At 39.7% G+C, this 20394-nt stretch overlaps 3 protein-coding genes across 6 annotated transcripts; all 3 read right to left on the bottom strand.

Annotated features, from left to right (window-relative positions):
* Positions 1 to 1935: 1935 nt before the first annotated feature.
* Positions 1936 to 3472, bottom strand: LOC126755635 (uncharacterized). 4 transcript variants are annotated; one of them, XM_050468348.1, is made up of 3 exons: positions 2946 to 3472; positions 2593 to 2878; positions 1936 to 2406 (listed from the first exon to the last, which is right to left on the bottom strand). In XM_050468348.1, exons 1-3 carry the CDS (start codon positions 3324 to 3326, stop codon positions 2186 to 2188), a joined length of 888 nt encoding a protein of 295 aa, XP_050324305.1. In that variant the 5' UTR covers positions 3327 to 3472; the 3' UTR covers positions 1936 to 2185. The 4 variants fall into 4 exon arrangements, with proteins under 4 accessions (XP_050324305.1, XP_050324304.1, XP_050324303.1 ...); XM_050468347.1 differs by having other exon boundaries at positions 1936 to 2394; positions 2581 to 2878; XM_050468346.1 differs by having other exon boundaries at positions 2500 to 2878.
* Positions 3473 to 3609: 137 nt separating this feature from the next.
* On the bottom strand, positions 3610 to 9493 carry LOC126757591 (serine-rich adhesin for platelets-like). The gene is made up of 4 exons (XM_050471608.1): positions 9468 to 9493; positions 9236 to 9375; positions 4734 to 6353; positions 3610 to 4571 (listed from the first exon to the last, which is right to left on the bottom strand). The coding sequence occupies exons 1-4, from the start codon at positions 9491 to 9493 to the stop codon at positions 4195 to 4197; spliced, it is 2163 nt and encodes a 720-aa protein (XP_050327565.1). The 3' UTR covers positions 3610 to 4194.
* A 345-nt stretch (positions 9494 to 9838) lies between these two features.
* LOC126757592 (serine-rich adhesin for platelets-like) lies at positions 9839 to 11330 on the bottom strand. Its single transcript, XM_050471609.1, has 2 exons — positions 9935 to 11330; positions 9839 to 9861 (listed from the first exon to the last, which is right to left on the bottom strand). Exons 1-2 carry the CDS (start codon positions 11328 to 11330, stop codon positions 9839 to 9841), a joined length of 1419 nt encoding a protein of 472 aa, XP_050327566.1.
* Between the last annotated feature and the right edge of the window lie 9064 nt (positions 11331 to 20394).

Consider the following 20394-nt stretch of genomic DNA (forward strand, 5'->3'; position numbering starts at 1 on the left):
TGAAAGCATCGGCAGTGATGGCCCTCAGTACTTCTAGCGCATTCCGGTTTTTTGGATTTGGCTCATAGTTGGAACACAATTCACTAGATTGTTGAAGAGTTTCAACATCATATTTACAAACCAATTCTTGTTCACTAGTATAAAGTATTTGGTGACTGCAAGGTCCTCAAGCAGCTCATCAGCTTTACTCGACGTCATGTTTGCAAAAGATTCATGGCTTTCGGTACGAATCCAACATTAACAATCCCAACATACCCTAAACATAAACCAATATGTATTGAATCTGGTTGTGAACGAGGACAAAACGAAATATATTCTGTGTTTAATTCGCTGTGTTTCGTATTCACGACCTCGCTCACATGTCACTACATATTGACAGTCATATTTTTGAAGTCGTAGATAATTTTGGCCATCTTGGAACCAGTATCAACATCAGCTACAAAATCAACCTTATAATGCAACGCAAAATTACTCTTGCCAACAGATGCTTCTTTGGACTTAGTAGGCAATTGAAAAGTAAAGTCCTCTCGACGAACAAAGACCAAACTCTACAAGTCCCGCATCATACCCGTCCTGCTATATGGTGCGGAGGCATGAACAATGACATCATCTGATAATTCGGCCTTAGGAGTGTTCGAGAGAAAGGTTTTGCGGAATAATTATAGTTTTCGCATTGGCAACGATGAGCATCGTAGTCATTGGCATTGTTCATCGAATCAAGAGACATCGATTCCGCTGGCTAGGTCACGTTGTCTTGATGGAAGAGAACACTCTAGCCTTGAAGGTATTCAATACACTACCCGCCGGTGGAAACAGAGGAGGAGAATGACCTCCACTTGGTAGAAGAGATCAGATGGAGAAAGACTTGACTGCACGTGGCGTGAATTGACGCCAAATTGCGGAATTGAGAAGACGACTGGCGAGCTGTGGCGATTCATAAGAGATATTAAGATCATCTGTTCACCTCAGCTCTCGCGTCGAATTTGTTTTGATGTCTTCAATTAACTCAAACAAGAATAGCCAGAAGTCCCACGTACCTAAATTAGGTGAATACGGTGCTTGCTCAATGATATTTGTTGAGTGTTTGGCCAAAATTTAACAAACAAACGTTAAAAATTTTTGTAAAATTCGACAAACACTACTGAGCTCGACTGACATAAACAGCTGCTGTAAAAACACTGGTTGACAGATCGCGCTAATTTTTGCCATCGTAATTAAGGACAGTTGTACCAAGCTAGCAAAAAAATTACCTGTCTTCCATATAAGCGAGAGATGGGAGGGGAAATGAAAAATTTCCGATACTTTCTTGACAGGGTGTATATGTGGCTTATCAACACTGGTCTATTTTTCGAACAGGCACATTGAAATACATAGCTCCTTTGTTCATATGGTTTTAAATTAAATGCTACAGTCAGACAGAACACCTTTCATGCTCACAATATGGTAAACGGAACTATTCACCATTTGCAAAGAACAGCAAATATAAGTATTCTTCCAATCCTACCTGTTTATCACTATCTGTTTAATTAAAGCAATAAAGTCGAACCATTTAATTCGTTTGCTGAACTTGAAATTAGCGTGTCCACACTTTGCAGTGATAGCCAATCCACTTATCTAACTCATAAATTCAAGTGTATTGAACCGATATCAGTAATCGTGAGGTTATCTGCGCCAGCTATCGACATATCAATAAATATTTCATTCAAAAATGCTAAAATTGAGAATTTCATGGTGAAAACAGCCAGCTAACTAGTCAAAAAAATATGAAGAATGTTATTATATATGTACCGTTATTTCGTAAGCGGGTTTGAAACTGGATTCCTGATTCATCTCCACACATTCCGAGACTCAACACTCGAATTTCGTAGGGACAAGTCGACGGTCTTGTCTAAGTGTACTTCTATCTAAATATTCGCGTCAAAAATCCAAATCAAATTGATTTAAATAATGGGAGTATATTTATCGAATAGCGACTGTATTTTTGCTCGTTCACAATTTGTTAATATTTCTATCGAATTTTTACAAAATGGGTTTCTTATTACTCGAAGTAATATTTAATATTAAATAATTTCAAATACAGGGTTTTTCAATTTTCTATATAATACTGTTTTTCTGTGAAAGTACATAGATGTTCGGATTATAATAAATTTTGGTATTTTTTTAGTCAGTTTCAACTATTATGCTCTTAATGTTTGCTCACTGCAAGTCTACTTTTTAGTTTAGCAAGCAGTTTCCTCATAGCAAACAGGTCTTCTTCTGGCATGAAATCACTATTCGTAGTTGTTCCAGCGTCTTCAGTTACAGCTGGAGCATCCGAGGTCGACTCGGTCGGTGCCGCTGTTGAGTCTGTCTCTGCGGGTGCCCCTGTTGTCGACTCTGTTGGTGCGCCTGTAGGTTCAGGAGTATCTGAAGTTGACTCGGTCGGTGCCGCTGTTGATTCTGTCTCTCCGGGTGCCCCTGTTGTCGACTCTGTTGGTGCGCCTGTAGGTTCAGGAGTACCTGGAGTTGACTCGGTTGGTGCCGCTGTTGATTCTGTCTCTTCGGGTGCCCCTGTTGTCGACTCGGTTGGTGCGCCTGTAGGTTCAGGAGTACCTGGAGTTGACTCGGTTGGTGCCGCTGTTGATTCTGTTTCTCCCGGGCTTGTTTCTGAGGGAGAAGTAGGTGTTGGAGCGACGGTCGTCGGCACTGCCGATTCACCTCTAAGACAGCTTTGTAAATCCAGATTAGCCTTATAGGTATTCTCCACATATTCACGTTCAGATGCATTCGTACAGCGGTGTTCAGCATTTTCTATTAAGCGATAGCTTTCGCGTACATTTGCTAAAGTTTCGCCAGCATCTGCTGAAATCTCGTACATGCTTTCGGTATTGTCTTTGCCCTAAAAAATAATAATTTTTAATTAAACAATATTTCCCATAAATCATCGGCGGTCAGTTTCTACTTACAGTACTTGAAAAGCAACTGAAATATTCGATTGATCCAACAAGCTGTGCGCAAGCGTTCAGTGCCTCACAAGAAGACTTGGCCGACGCTTCAATCGCATCGCGTTCAGGTTGTGTAGCAGCGTCGACTTTGCTCCTATCATCTTCGGCTGTGTCAAGGCAGGCAGCAAAGCCTAGTCGGTACTCCTCATTGAGATCGTCGAACACTTTAAGATAATAATCGAAGCAAGCCAAGCTTTGCTCGGGGTTGGCGCGTTGATTGGCTCGCGTGTCCACCATCAATTGCAATAAATTGATCTCTGTGCTCCTAAGCAAATTGTTCGTTGAGGCACCGAAAGCCGTGCCTGCTAAAAGGCTTAGCAGAATAATCGATAACTTGTACATTTCGTATAAATTTTTGGGATGTTCTCTCGTTTATCCTCTTTGCTATAATAATTTAAATTTCTTCACTAAGTTTATTTCACTGTAAACTCTTTTAGACTTGCGATTGAATACAAGCAATTTATACGTTCCGATTGGCCGCTAACGTATAACTGGGGCCACTACCGGGAATATTCATAATTTTATAGGTAATACGGTTCTTTTGGATTTGTAAAATTATTTTACAACATCCATAAATGCTCAATAAAATGCCGATGTCGTTTCAAAAATTTATTGTTTAGCCGCAGATTTTGCAATTTCTTTATCTTAATACATACATACACATTCAAACATACGAACCTATAAATTTATATAACTAACCGCTTTCGGGTACATGTACTCTTACAATCTCGCTATTCACAAATTGCTGTTGTCGTTGCTTCCCCATAGTCCCCATATGATCGATTAAAAACTTATAAATTACTTCCGTCAATAAAGATAACATGCTGAGCGACTTCACTGGCCTATAACAACAAATGGAAGAGATAACTAAGATCGTAAACTTTACACTTATCACCTAATTAATATTACTGGCTATTCCCGAACGACCCAACTAAGAAATTAGTCATGGAAAAACTCCACATGGATCAAAAATGAATAAGTGGACAGATTATTTGTTGGCTCAATTCATAAGGAACAGGGAGAAGTGGAGCGATAATTCGTTTATTCGGTACTAAAGAAGGTTGGCCAGGTTGCATTGAATTCGATTGTGCTTGAAAAATATTTTATCCCAGATGCATCTGTAGAACTAAAAATTCGTTATAGATGGAGTTTCCCCGGAAGACGTAGTGGGAATGCTTGTTGGCTCGGTTTTCGAAGTTATATCAGATATTTAGTAGAACTGAAATACTCGTAGACTCGGTCTCAAAGAAGGTGGTTGCGTCGGATTCGGTTGCAATTGATATGAAGTTCCTCCGAAAGAAGTGGAGATAATACTTGTTGAATCGATTCCCATGGTTATTGAAGTGGTTGCGATGGCATCGGTTGTGGTTGAAAAGTCAGTTATATCAGATACTTTTGTAGAACTGTCAGTGGTATGTTGCGAACCTTCAGCATTTGATGTTGATGCAGTTTTTTCGGAAGAAGTGGTGGGAATACTGGTTGAATCGGTTCCCACAATTGTTGAGGTGGTTGCGATGGCATCGGTTGTGGTTGAAAAGTCAGTTATATCAGATACTTTTGTAGAACTATCAGTGGTATGGTGCGAAGCTTCAGCTTTTGATGTTGATGCAGTTTTTTCGGAAGAAGTGGTGGGAATACTGGTTGAATCGGTTCCCACAATTGTTGAGGTGGTTGCGGTGGCATCGGTTGTGGTTGAAAAGTCAGTTATATCAGATACTTTTGTAGAACTATCAGTGGTATGTTGCGAACCAACAGCTTTTGATGTTGATGCAGTTTTTTCGGAAGAAGTGGTGGGAATACTGGTTGAATCGGTTCCCACAATTGTTGAGGTGGTTGCGATGGCATCGGTTGTGGTTGAAAAGTCAGTTATATCAGATGCTTTTGTAGAACTATCAGTGGTATGGTGCGAAGCTTCAGCATTTGATGTTGAGACAGTTTTTTCGGAAGAAGTGGTGGGAATACTGGTTGAATCGGTTCCCACAATTGTTGAGGTGGTTGCGGTGGCATCGGTTGTGGTTGAAAAGTCAGTTATACCAGATACTTTTGTAGAACTATCAGTGGTATGGTGCGAAGCTTCAGCATTTGATGTTGATGCAGTTTTTTCGGAAGAAGTGGTGGGAATACTGGTTGAATCGGTTCCCACAATTGTTGAGGTGGTTGCGATGGCATCGGTTGTGGTTGAAAAGTCAGTTATATCAGATGCTTTTGTAGAACTATAAGTGGTATGGTGCGAAGCTTCAGCATTTGATGTTGAGACAGTTTTTTCGGAAGAAGTGGTGGGAATACTGGTTGAATCGGTTCCCACAATTGTTGAGGTGGTTGCGATGGCATCGGTTGTGGTTGAAAAGTCAGTTATATCAGATGCTTTTGTAGAACTATCAGTGGTATGGTGCGAAGCTTCAGCATTTGATGTTGATGCAGTTTTTTCGGAAGAAGTGGTGGGAATACTGGTTGAATCGGTTCCCACAATTGTTGAGGTGGTTGCGGTGGCATCGGTTGTGGTTGAAAAGTCAGTTATATCAGATACTTTTGTAGAACTATCAGTGGTATGGTGCGAAGCTTCAGCATTTGATGTTGAGACAGTTTTTTCGGAAGAAGTGGTGGGAATACTGGTTGAATCGGTTCCCACAATTGTTGAGGTGGTTGCGATGGCATCGGTTGTGGTTGAAAAGTCAGTTATATCAGATGCTTTTGTAGAACTATCAGTGGTATGGTGCGAAGCTTCAGCATTTGATGTTGAGACAGTTTTTTCGGAAGAAGTGGTGGGAATACTGGCTGAATCGGTTCCCACAATTGTTGAGGTGGTTGCGATGGCATCGGTTGTGGTTGAAAAGTCAGTTATATCAGATGCTTTTGTAGAACTATCAGTGGTATGGTGCGAAGCTTCAGCATTTGATGTTGAGACAGTTTTTTCGGAAGAAGTGGTGGGAATACTGGTTGAATCGGTTCCCACAATTGTTGAGGTGGTTGCGATGGCATCGGTTGTGGTTGAAAAGTCAGTTATATCAGATACTTTTGTAGAACTGTCAGTGGTATGTTGCGAACCTTCAGCATTTGATGTTGATGCAGTTTTTTCGGAAGAAGTGGTGGGAATACTGGTTGAATCGGTTCCCACAATTGTTGAGGTGGTTGCGATGGCATCGGTTGTGGTTGAAAAGTCAGTTATACCAGATACTTTTGTAGAACTATCAGTGGTATGGTGCGAAGCTTCAGCATTTGATGTTGAGACAGTTTTTTCGGAAGAAGTGGTGGGAATACTGGTTGAATCGGTTCCCACAATTGTTGAGGTGGTTGCGATGGCATCGGTTGTGGTTGAAAAGTCAGTTATATCAGATGCTTTTGTAGAACTATCAGTGGTATGGGGCGAAGCTTCAGCATTTGATGTTGATGTAGTTTTTTCGGAAGAAGTGGTGAGAATACTGGTTGAATCGGTTCCCACAATTGTTGAGGTGGTTGCGGTGGCATCGGTTGTGGTTGAAAAGTCAGTTATATCAGATACTTTTGTAGAACTATCAGTGGTATGGGGCGAAGCTTCAGCATTTGATGTTGAGACAGTTTTTTCGGAAGAAGTGGTGGGAATACTGGTTGAATCGGTTCCCACAATTGTTGAGGTGGTTGCGATGGCATCGGTTGTGGTTGAAAAGTCAGTTATATCAGATACTTTTGTAGAACTATCAGTGGTATGGGGCGAAGCTTCAGCATTTGATGTTGAGACAGTTTTTTCGGAAGAAGTGGTGAGAATACTGGTTGAATCGGTCCCCACAATTGTTGAGGTGGTTGCGATGGCATCGGTTGTGGTTGAAAAGTCAGTTATACCAGATGCTTTTGTAGAACTATAAGTGGTATGGTGCGAAGCTTCAGCATTTGATGTTGAGACAGTTTTTTCGGAAGAAGTGGTGAGAATACTGGTTGAATCGGTCCCCACAATTGTTGAGGTGGTTGCGATGGCATCGGTTGTGGTTGAAAAGTCAGTTATATCAGATACTTTTGTAGAACTGTCAGTGGTATGGTGCGAAGCTTCAGCATTTGATGGTGAGACAGTTTTTTCGGTAGAAGTGGTGAGAATACTGGTTGAATCGGTTCCCACAATTGTTGAGGTGGTTGCGATGGCATCGGTTGTGGTTGAAAAGTCAGTTATATCAGATGCTTTTGTAGAACTATCAGTGGTATGGTGCGAAGCATTTGATGTTGATGAGTTTTTTTCGGAAGAAGTGGTGGAATACTGGTTGAATCGGTTCCCACAATTGTTGAGGTGGTTGAGATGGCATCGGTTGTGGTTGAAAAGTCAGTTATACCAGATGCTTTTGTAGAACTATAAGTGGTTTGGTGCGAAGCTTCAGCATTTGATGGTGAGACAGTTTTTTCGGTAGAAGTGGTGAGAATACTGGTTGAATCGGTTCCCACAATTGTTGAGGTGGTTGCGATGGCATCGGTTGTGGTTGAAAAGTCAGTTATATCAGATACTTTTGTAGAACTGTCAGTGGTATGGTGCGAAGCTTCAGCATTTGATGGTGAGACAGTTTTTTCGGTAGAAGTGGTGAGAATACTGGTTGAATCGGTTCCCACAATTGTTGAGGTGGTTGAGATGGCATCGGTTGTGGTTGAAAAGTCAGTTATACCAGATGCTTTTGTAGAACTATAAGTGGTATGGTGCGAAGCTTCAGCATTTGATGGTGAGACAGTTTTTTCGGTAGAAGTGGTGAGAATACTGGTTGAATCGGTTCCCACAATTGTTGAGGTGGTTGCGATGGCATCGGTTGTGGTTGAAAAGTCAGTTATATCAGATGCTTTTGTAGAACTATAAGTGGTATGGTGCGAAGCTTCAGCATTTGATGTTGATGCAGTTTTTTCGGAAGAAGTGGTAGGAATACTGGTTGAATCGGTTCCCACAATTGTTGAGGTGGTTGCGGTGGCATCGGTTGTGGTTGAAAAGTCAGTTATATCAGATGCTTTTGTAGAACTATCAGTGGTATGGTGCGAAGCTTCAGCATTTGATGTTGATGCAGTTTTTTCGGAAGAAGTGGTGAGAATACTGGTTGAATCGGCTCTCACATAGTCCCCATATATTGTTGAGGTGGTTGCGGTGGCATCGGTTGTGGTTGAAAAGTCAGTTATATCAGATGCTTTTGTAGAACTATCAGTGGTATGGTGCGAAGCTTCAGCATTTGATGTTGATGCAGTTTTTTCGGAAGAAGTGGTAGGAATACTGGTTGAATCGGTTCCCACAATTGTTGAGGTGGTTGCGGTGGCATCGGTTGTGGTTGAAAAGTCAGTTATGTCAGATGCTTCTGTAGAACTATCAGTGGTATGGTGCGAAGTGGTGAGAATACTGGTTGAATCGGTTCCCACAATTGTTGAGGTGGTTGCGGTGGCATCGGTTGTGGTTGAAAAGTCAGTTATATCAGATGCTTTTGTAGAACTATCAGTGGTATGGTGCGAAGCTTCAGCATTTGATGTTGAGACAGTTTTTTCGGAAGAAGTGGTAGGAATACTGGTTGAATCGGTTCCCACAATTGTTGAGGTGGTTGCGGTGGCATCGGTTGTGGTTGAAAAGTCAGTTATATCAGATGCTTTTGTAGAACTATCAGTGGTATGGTGCGAAGCTTCAGCATTTGATGTTGATGCAGTTTTTTCGGAAGAAGTGGTAGGAATACTGGTTGAATCGGTTCCCACAATTGTTGAGGTGGTTGCGGTGGCATCGGTTGTGGTTGAAAAGTCAGTTATATCAGATGCTTTTGTAGAACTATCAGTGGTATGGTGCGAAGCTTCAGCATTTGATGTTGATGCAGTTTTTTCGGAAGAAGTGGTGAGAATACTGGTTGAATCGGTTCCCACAATTGTTGAGGTGGTTGCGGTGGCATCGGTTGTGGTTGAAAAGTCAGTTATACCAGATGCTTTTGTAGAACTATAAGTGGTAAGGTGCGAAGCTTCAGCATTTGATGTTGAGACAGTTTTTTCGGAAGAAGTGGTGAGAATACTGGTTGAATCGGTTCCCACAATTGTTGAGGTGGTTGCGGTGGCATCGGTTGTGGTTGAAAAGTCAGTTATATCAGATGCTTTTGTAGAACTATCAGTGGTATGGTGCGAAGCTTCAGCATTTGATGTTGATGCAGTTTTTTCGGAAGAAGTGGTAGGAATACTGGTTGAATCGGTTCCCACAATTGTTGAGGTGGTTGCGATGGCATCGGTTGTGGTTGAAAAGTCAGTTATATCAGATACTTTTGTAGAACTGTCAGTGGTATGGTGCGAACCTTCAGCATTTGATGTTGATGCAGTTTTTTCGGAAGAAGTGGTGAGAATACTGGTTGAATCGGTTCCCACAATTGTTGAGGTGGTTGCGGTGGCATCGGTTGTGGTTGAAAAGTCAGTTATATCAGATACTTTTGTAGAACTATCAGTGGTATGGTGCGAAGCTTCAGCATTTGATGTTGATGCAGTTTTTTCGGAAGAAGTGGTGGGAATACTGGTTGAATCGGTTCCCACAATTGTTGAGGTGGTTGCGGTGGCATCGGTTGTGGTTGAAAAGTCAGTTATATCAGATGCTTTTGTAGAACTATCAGTGGTATGGTGCGAAGCTTCAGCATTTGATGTTGATGCAGTTTTTTCGGAAGAAGTGGTGGGAATACTGGTTGAATCGGTTCCCACAATTGTTGAGGTGGTTGCGGTGGCATCGGTTGTGGTTGAAAAGTCAGTTATATCAGATGCTTTTGTAGAACTATAAGTGGTATGGTGCGAAGCTTCAGCATTTGATGTTGAGATAGTTTTTTCGGAAGAACTGGTGGGAATACTGGTTGAATCGGTTCCCACAATTGTTGAGGTGGTTGCGGTGGCATCGGTTGTGGTTGAAAAGTCAGTTATACCAGATGCTTTTGTAGAACTATCAGTGGTATGGTGCGAAGCTTCAGCATTTGATGTTGATGCAGTTTTTTCGGAAGAAGTGGTAGGAATACTGGTTGAATCGGTTCCCACAATTGTTGAGGTGGTTGCGGTGGCATCGGTTGTGGTTGAAAAGTCAGTTATATCAGATGCTTTTGTAGAACTATCAGTGGTATGGTGCGAAGCTTCAGCATTTGATGTTGATGCAGTTTTTTCGGAAGAAGTGGTGAGAATACTGGTTGAATCGGTTCCCACAATTGTTGAGGTGGTTGCGATGGCATCGGTTGTGGTTGAAAAGTCAGTTATATCAGATACTTTTGTAGAACTATCAGTGGTATGGTGCGAAGCTTCAGCATTTGATGTTGATGCAGTTTTTTCGGAAGAAGTGGTGAGAATACTGGTTGAATCGGTTCCCACAATTGTTGAGGTGGTTGCGGTGGCATCGGTTGTGGTTGAAAAGTCAGTTATATCAGATACTTTTGTAGAACTATCAGTGGTATGGTGCGAAGCTTCAGCATTTGATGTTGATGCAGTTTTTTCGGAAGAAGTGGTAGGAATACTGGTTGAATCGGTTCTCACAATTGTTAAGGTGGTTGCAATGGCATCGGAAGTGGTGGAAATACTTGTTATATCAGCTAATGTTGTGGACTTATCGGTCGTACGCTGCGAAGCGTCAGCATTGGACGTTGAAGCAGTTCCTCGCGAAGAAGTAGTGGGTATACTTGTTGGCTCGGATTGCAAGAATGTTGAAGTGGTTGGCGTGATTGTAGTAAAAATTTTAGTGGTTTTGATGCTAGTAGAGCGTGGTTCGTCGGTTTTTAATAAAGATGAAAACTCGTGTGACTCTTCACATTCTGATTCTGAAGACGTTTCAGACTTGCACTCTGATGTTTCGTCAATTTCTGATTCGGAAGATGTTCGAGTTTCTGATTCAGACTCAGAACATTCGTAACTTTCGTGCTGTGAAGTTTCGTCAGTTTCGGAATCTGAAGAAAGCGAGATTTCAGATTCAGACTCCAAGGATTCATCAGTTGAGAACTGTGAGCTTTCATCGCTTTCGAAGTCTGAAGATTTCCAAAATTCAGAATCTGATGATTCGTCAGTCTTAGACTCTGAAGTTTCATCACTTTCAGACGCTGAAAATTCCGAAGTGTTAGACTCTGACGACTCCCAGCTTTCATATATTGAAGATTCGTCAGTATCACTCTCTGAAGTTTCAGCTGTTTCGAATTCATTAATATTCTGATCGGTTTCGTCTGTTTCAGACACCAAAGATCCACCACTAGAATATGTAGACTCAGACTCACTTGATTTAACATCATCATTAAAATCGCTAGAGCGCTCTGATTCGCTACTAGATAATATTTCACTATCTGCGTTCTGCGATGCGGATTCGCTTGACTCAGCACCCGAAACGCTATAGAGCGAAGAATCACTGTAGCTCGTATCAAGTGACTTCGAATCGCTCATTGTCTCACTGTCTTCTTCTGACGCTGACCACAAATCACTTTCCTCGGAATATTCCGAGCTGTCAGTAGCACTCCTACGTTTTCTATGTGTGTTATATGTGCTTTTAAGTGTTAAGAATTTTTTACAATACTCCCGCTTTAATCGGTTTTTCACAGTTTGCTTGCCTAGTCTTCTAAAATTTTTATCACATTTTGCTCTTTTACAGTACTGGACTTCTCTTGCGATTTGTATCTTTCGTAATAAAAATTCTTTATTCGCGATATTTTTACAAAACAAATCGCTGTCACTGCAACCTCTAACTACACTTTCAAGCGCGTCTTGCGCAACTTCGAGTTTTCTTTTAAAATGCGAGTAGCAGATATTTGCGTTCTTCACCACCGACGACTCTTCACATTTGAAGCAAAACGGCGTTATTAGAAACACCGAAAGCATCAATACTTTGGAAGCACACATTTTCATTTTCACTTTAGGATATATTCTCGGAAGTGTTATAAGCCTCGTTGCCCGACATGTGTGGAAATTCTGCAAATACTGAATTTTGCTATAATTTCCTGTGCTTTTATATGTGTCTAGGTGTAGGGTTTTGCGGCATTCCATCTAATATTCTAGATATTTCCATGACACGTTCTTCCGATTTAATGAGACAAGTGACAGTTATGGACAATAAATAAAATTTGAAATATTAAAATATCTTAGCTCTGTACGAAAGTTGTGTTCACTAAAGCGCCATGGAAAATACTTTTCAACTAACTATTTTAAACTAGTAACATAATTTTTTGTAACTAATCTTATTTAAAAGGAAGTTTGATTTTACTAACGTCTCCATCTGTTCGTGTTTTCTCAATAGATGTTGTTGCAGTCGGATATCGCCAGTGCCATACCATATAGTGTTGGAAAGGAGAGATCTAAGCTTCATTTAAGCAATAAAAATTAAATTCGTAGTTCAAAAATGAGTGGAAATAATGAAGAAATTCCCTATATTTTCCAATGAAATTAGTGAAGTTTACGGAGACGATGCTGTATCAGTTCGTGTAGCACAACAATGGTTCAGTCGCTTCCGTACTGGAAATTTCGTTTTGAAAGATTCACCTAGCTCTGGTCGAACTATCGTTGAAAAAGTCGATGAAATTATGCAAACATTGATCAGGACCGCGACATAAGCAGCCATGACATAGCTAAGCAACATTTATCATCAAACAGCTTTGAACCATTTAAAAAGGGCTGGCTGCAAAAAAAAATGCGATGAGCGAATGGTAACAGGAGCCGAAAAGTGGATCAAATACGACAATACTGTGTGAAAAAGATCAAGGTCCAAGCATGGTGAAGCTCAACAAATGGTCGCAAAGCCAGGATAGACGTCTCAAAAGGGTTATGGTGAGTGTTCTCTTTGTGGTGGAATTGGCAAGGAATCATCCACTATGAGCTGCTCCAGCCTGGTCGAACGATTGACTCTACATTTTACTGCCAACAACTGATGAGATTGGATCAAGCATTCGAAAAAACGGCCAGAAGTGTCTTCCATTAGGACAACAACAACACACATATCTTTGATGACTCGGCAAAGACTGGGAAAGCTTGGTTGGGAAGTTTTGATACATCCACCATATAGCCCTGACCTTGCTCCATCTGACTACCATTTGTTTCGGTCAATGCAGAACTCCTTTAATGGAGTAAAGTTGCCTTCAAGAGAAGTCGGTGAAAATTATTTGTCGCAGTTTTTCGTCGAGAAACCAAAAAAGTCTTAGACTGATGGAAAAATGTTTCTAGCGGAAAAATGCCAAAAAGTGGTCGACTATGTATTATTTTAGTTTAGTTGGTTTGTTAAAATTCATTATTTAAAAAAAAAATTAAATTGAAGTTTGATTAGAAATACGAAAAGCAACCTCTGAGAGTATCGGTTACCTGAGAAGAATCGATTACCTGAGAAGAATCGATTACCTGAGAAGAATCGGTTACCTGCGGAGCTAGACATTTACAGTACCGCTGACTGCCAGTCAGGTTCACTAGAAAGTTAAACTCCCGTATTGTGCAAAACATTCGCAATATTGGCGTACTAAGTTATCATAAAAGTTTTAGAGAAGTGCGACTGTGAACTTTTTAAGAGCTGCTACGGAATCTAAAATTACTTGGTTTACATAAAACATTACAAAAGACCTCAATAAAAAACAATAGAAGCCTCTCCAAATTTATTAACTCTAAGTAGATTTATGGCTGCATGTATAATTCATAAATTGGTATTCCAGCAAAATTGATAAGGTTTCGTATGATAACTTTGACCAACATCCCCAGTCCAGTCATAACTGCAATACAGGAGTTCTGATGATAAATTCCAATCATATAATAGGTTGTCAAAAAAGTCTTGCTGTATTTTCGCTAGTTGGCGCTGAAAGCGCGTAGTTCTAGTTCTATTCGTCGCATCGGGTCATGCTATACCTTTTTGAAAAGCTCATTTCACGCGCTAACACGTGTTTGATTGATTGTCGTTTCTTTTATGTCGTTCGTGAGTTATAGTGTCGCAAACATGGAGCAAAATAAAGAGAAAATACGGCATATTTTACAGTACTACTACGATAAAGGCAAAAATGCATCTCAAACCGCCAATAAAATTTGTGCAGTTTATGGACCCGATACAGTTTCCATTTCCACCGCACAACGATGGTTTCAACGTTTTCGTTCTGGTGTAGAGGTGGTCGAAGATGCGCCACGCTCCGGAAGGCCTGTCGTCGAAAATTGCGATAAAATCGCTGAATTAGTCGAAAGAGACCGGCATAGTAGCAGCCGTAGCATCGGTCAAGAGTTGGGCATGAGTCATCAAAAATTCATTTCAATTTCAATAAAAAAAAAAAAATTCAATAAAAATACCGCAAGACTTTTTTGACAACCCATTATGTCAAAACGTGTAGTAGAAGTAAGTGATAATAAAAACCTTGTTTGCATTTAAAACTTCAATATTACTAACCAACTCTGGCACTATGAACCTGCCGCTTCATATATGTAAATATATTTGGAATTCGCCGGAAATAAAAACTGCGTTATCATGTTGCTCGTCAGCTATCTGCTGCCCATAATTCAATAGCGGCACTATCGCCGCGAAGTCGTACAGTAATTTACGTTCATACGAACATACATACATAGATATGTATTGCTCGTATTGGCTTGAGTAAATATTTGCTGGCTGAAATATCGGGTGTCATTTTACAACCAAATGTTAAATATTTTATGAGTAAACAATTTTGCTTGTCGGACAAATAAGTGACTTGTATATGATATTTGTTGAGGAATTATCGCTAAATAATAGAAGACAACGGTGGTTAGATAATCTATAAACGTAATTCATACCTATTTGAGTAAAATGGCAGAAAGGTATATTTAATCAACTGTAATTGAAATTTAATTTTGTTTGACAAAATGGCGGATTTGTAACAAAACTCAATTTTTGCAAAAAAAAATCTAGACTCCAGAGTTGCTTGAAAAAAATAATTTGGTCCAAAACTTATTATTTCGTTCAACACTAACTATTCCATATAACATTTCATGTCGGTACGGCCGTTTTTTTTTTTAGTGAGACTCCTTTAGGTACATTTTCGGGTTCAAGTACAGTAGCGTCTTCGCAAGAATTTGGAATCTCTTCCAAGGTATCAGGGGCCTTTGGGACTGGTATTTCGATCGCATATGGGATGGCACAAATAGCTGATAGCAGATTGGGTTATGAACATTACACCAACAAAAAGAACAGTCTTCACTATTGCTGTTTTGCTCGCGTCAGACGAGAGGAATCTCATATCTTACGCTTAAACTATTGAAAAAGTCCAAACAGCTTTTTTTTTGCAGACCTATGTAATTTTAGCTTAAAGATATTTACTCTATCTAACTTTTTATAAGTCATATATGTACATATATCAGCATTTCAATACAGCACGTGACAATCATTTTCTGATTAGTATTTTTTCATTCTTCCACGCAACATTCTTCGGTATAAAATAATCAAACACAGGCAAAAACATTTTTTTTTTGTTATTTTATAAGAACTAAATCTAACCTGTGTACGCCAGTTCGGTAGAACTCATTTACGTCTACCTATTTACAATTTTTCTAAGAAATCTCTTTTTTTTTATTTAGTATCAGCATTAAGTGTTACCGCACACTTGGCACTTAATTTAAAGCAGGTGACAAATAATAATCAGTTTACTGGCGTCTAGCCTCTAATACGCGTGCATATAACATACATATGTATACTGCCTCAAATGAATGAAACCAAACCGCTGCAAACCACATAGTAAAAGCACTATTGGCTTTGACACAATCTAATCGGCAAACCAATAATAGGTTAATTAAAATAAAAAGCTATTATTAGCAGTGACACAAACGATTGAAAAATAATCAAAAACAAACCTACGGAAGTAAAATTCAAAGGTTCTAAAATTAGTGCTTATTAAAATGCAATACAGAGGAACAACAACAGGAAGTCGGCTATCGGTTAGTAGCTGGGTTTTTTATCTTCCCCGTGGTGAAAACAGAAACAAATCTACCACATATTTATTTTTGTTTACGTGAATACAAGTTTATAAATTCTTCTTTGCTAATTGAGTTAAAATTCTTGGAAGAGAATTTCTTATCTATTGGCGAGTTCATGAGAATTGAGTTAAGTCTTTGACTATTTAAAGAAAATAGACGAGAATATTTTGCGTTTTAAATAATTAATACAAAGTTTTCCGTTCCTAACATTTAAATTATTCCCTTTCAATTTTACAATACCCCGAACGGCGTCTACTAAGTTTGCCATGATGTATATAATACCCAAAGGGAACACCCCAAGGGAAAAGTCGAAAATCCTATAATATATACAAGGTGCGTTCTAAAGTAAACAGGACTTTTTGAATCTAGCGCCCCCTGGTGGCGCCATCTATATGTCGACTGATGCGTTAGAATCTGCTATCTTTATCGATTGTCCAGTGAGAATTTCATGACATTTCATAGATTGGAAGTGAAGTTATTGCGTTTTAAGTGTCAGTATGTTTGTGTTTTGGTGCTCATGAAAGGAAAGCGTTATGAAGACGTAGAGGCCATTCAAAAGGTTTGCACCGGCATACTGGCGGCCACACCGGCCAACGAGCTAAAACACTCGTTCGACATGATTTTTGGACCGTGAAAAAAGCTGTATTGAAGCAGAAAGAGACTATTTTGAATAAAATAAATTGATTTTGCCGAAAAAACCATTTGTTCTGTTTTTTTTTATCCATTATAAAGTCACACGGAAGTTCGAAAATCTGTATTAGATATATGTGCTCACGGAAGTATTGACCCGATTCAATCCATTTTCGATACACAGCGATATTATTATCAGGAAAGAATTCTGTATGAATTTCAATTGCAAATCTCACACATTTACCAACATTTTCGATCAAAAGTTAACTTGAGCAATTTTTGGTCTTAAGGTGGAATACTTTAAGAGAGTTATTGGTCCAAAATTGTATCCCGTTATACTTGTAATTTCATCTTGATTTTTGTACTGGAAAGTGAAAGAGTCAAATCCAATATAAAACTTTTGTTATATGGGAAGTACATGTTGTTGGAGTCCGATTTCCGCCCATTTTTGAACTGTAACATCGATATACGATGAGAATGTGACGTACCAAATGTAGTCAAATTCGATTAGTCGAGTCCCAAGATATGTAATTTCACCAAATAGTTGGCTATGCCATGCCCATCGTCCAATTTTCACACCAGCTCTCATAAGTCTTACTTAAACCATCTTGGAGGTAAAATTTGACGTCTCTGGCGTATTTAGTTATTGATTTATTGCGTTTTTAGTAGAACTGTAACGTTACATGCCAAGTGACCGGGGTCGGAAGATGACATCCACTTTTAAAATTTTCACAAAGTTTTATCAAAATATCTCAAATTTTATTTCCGATCGCCCGTATTTTAGCTTTTCTCGTCATCCTGATTATTAAATTTACGATTAAACTACACCCTGCATATTTCAAATATTTGCACGTAATAGTTAGAAAATCGTCACTCACGTTCAAAGCAATTTCTTAGAAAGAATTTTTAGATAATAAATAATTTTTATTGTAGGTAACAGAAACGGGGAATTTTTCTTGAAAGCTACAAAATATAAGTTTTCTTACTGTACATGAGTAAGCAACAAAGTTCACCCAATAAATTAAAGAGTTTGAAACGAACACGTGTAGAGAAATACTGACTGAAAAAAATTAATGGCACGCTTAATGCGATAAAGGTACACAACAAGGTCTGTCGCAAAAGAAACAGGACTGTTAAAAAACAACAAAAAATTAATATTTTTCAAAAGTTATATTTTTTATTCAAAGTAGTTTCCTTGTGCTTCGATACAGCGTTTAGCCCGGTCAATTAGCATTTCAAATGAGTGTTTAAGGTCATTTTTCGGAATGCTCTTGAGAATATCGGTCGTCGCCTTTTGGATAGCTCAAATGTCCTAAGACCAGTGTCCTTTCATGGGCAAATGAAGTTTTCCAAATAGGAAAAATCGCAGGGTGCCGGGCCAGGTGAGTAGGGTGAGTGATTAATGGCTAATACGGAGTTTTTTGTCAAAAAATCAGTGACAAGCGTCGACCGATGACACGGCGCATTATCGTGCAACAGGCGCCAGGCCCCACGAATGCGTGACAAAAATGAAAAAAGACGCTACATAACGCCACCGAAAATCAACCAGCAAGAATTGTTACCATGGTAAAACACAGCATTCATCGTTTGGCCAGGTGGGACGAACTCTCGGTGTACAATACCCTCGGAATCGTAAAAACAAGTCAGCATTGTCTTTATTTTTGACTTCTGAAGACGACCGACTTCTGATCGTCACAGAGGTCCTCACGACCTTCTTGGAATCGTTTAAACCACTCATGCACGTTACTATTGGATAGGCACTGATCACCATAGACTTTTTCATCATTTCAAATGTTTCAGTAAACGTTTTCCCAAGTTTAAAACAAAATTTAATATTTGCTCTTTGTTCAAAATGCATTTTACGACCGATGACCAAAAGCTGCTGTCACTTTTTGATCGATAACATCGATTGTAGTTATCCAATTGTCTTAAAATTTTTACGAAATGTCAACAAGAGATCAAACTTTTCATTTCATACCCACCAATAGGTGGCGCCACCAGAAACAGTTATATTTAAAAAGTTCTGTTTCTTTTGCGACAGACCTTGTATACTGACAAAATACGAAAAGACTTTTTCGACTAACCAATCCTATATTAATATAATATAGCAACTAATTCTATATTATCTTCAAATACATTAAGTAGCTTGTAACCGATAATTTCAGACATCACTAACATCTGAATTGTTGCCCCTCATTGTCCGTATTTCCGCTGCCTCTTCCGCATCTTCATTCAAACGCCGAAGTGGCTGCTGTCTCTGTCGCCTGGAAACCTTTGCTTTTCGCCGACTGCAGGCATAAATGCGGAAAATTTTATTTAGTTTATAATTGACTTGATAAATATTTGACGATGTTGTGATGATGTCATTCAGTGTCACTCAAGGAGACAAGCCCGGCGCTTGCATAGTAATTTCAAACAAGCTGCGCGCTGCCACACAAACAAACAAACAAGCAAGCCAACCAGCAGATCCAGTGGAGCGTAAGTAGCGGGTACACATTTTATTAAATGTACAAATTTACACTACATTTTGCATACTTCAACTCGCTGCTGCGTCCCCACATTCGACGCTTGCATCCATGCCGCCGATTACACCCTACGCGCTTGGCGGCAAAACGCGTTGCGCACACGCTCGAAGTCATATCTTTGCTTCATTTGCATATCTTAATTACAATTTTGTTTGCTTGTTTGTGTTTGTGTTGGGTGCTGGGATGCTGGAGTGCCGTTGTGTGCGCGTGTTTGCCGCTGCACGCCTGCGCGCTGCTGTTGCATCTCATTACCCAGCAGCAACGCTTTCCAACGCAAGTGCCCGCCGCGTCGCGTCGCTTAACTGTCTTCTTAAGTTGAGTTTTTTGTTTTTGCATTTCTTTTTTTTTACACAACTTTTTTTCGCTTTTCGCTTTCTTTTACTGCCTTTTTACTTCACAACTTTGGCTCTTACTCATTCATATCATATTAAGCGGCGCTGATAGGGACGCCCACGCGCGCCTGCAATGTTGTCACAGTCTGACGCAACAGCTAACACTGCATAAGTTATTGGCTTCATTTACCGCTTCAACGCTGCATTTATGCCGTGCAAGTTGCAACTTGCTGTGGCAGTGCATTGCATGGACCACTGACATGTGCCCGGCAGCAAAATGTGGCAGCGTCTATGCCACGTTCACGTTGCGCTTGCCACCTACACCTAGTAAAGCAAGTGTCGCCATAACCACAACCGCCAATTTACAGAGTTCGCTTGCAATGGAGTGTGATGCGGCGAAAAGGTTATGCGGTGCATGGAAGCGGCGCGCATAACGGAATTGGCATTATAAAATGCAAAATAAAACGGTGCGGCGGGAACAGCACGTAGTATCACAACAATATGGGGTAATTTGAAGTGCCACGTGGTGATCTGTATCTAAGGGTTGTGTTGCAATAGGTGTGCTTGGTTTTTTTTAATGTTTTTAAAGTTCGTAGAGGAGAGTGTGCCTGATATGAGAGAGTGGAGGTGTTTCATAAGTTCAGTCTCACCTTTCAAAGGACGTCATTAATAAATTAATTTTGATGATTTACTAAAATTTCGGCATTTATATTCGTCTGCTTCTAAGTCTTCATTCGTGGCTCTCAGCTATCAGTTCTCTTAATTAAATTAAAAAGAGTGACATATTCTTTTTATTGGAAAGCAACTGAAGTCTAATAAAAATTACCGATATTGATGTCCGTCCAAATAACCAACACAGTTTAGCGCTTATAGATTACCGCTACCTTGTAGTCTGCAGATGCTATAATACCACGTTTCCACGTACCCTATGAATAATATAATTCACTTTCTAATATCATTTATCAACCTCAACATGTCGAAATATATTTTCCGTCTGTCTAATTCTTGTCTTTACAAAATGATATTCCATAAAGAAAAGAGAATGGAACTATGTATAGAAGT

Source organism: Bactrocera neohumeralis, chromosome 4 (genome assembly GCF_024586455.1).
Source record: "Bactrocera neohumeralis isolate Rockhampton chromosome 4, APGP_CSIRO_Bneo_wtdbg2-racon-allhic-juicebox.fasta_v2, whole genome shotgun sequence".
NCBI classification, from domain to species: Eukaryota; Metazoa; Arthropoda; class Insecta; order Diptera; family Tephritidae; genus Bactrocera; species Bactrocera neohumeralis.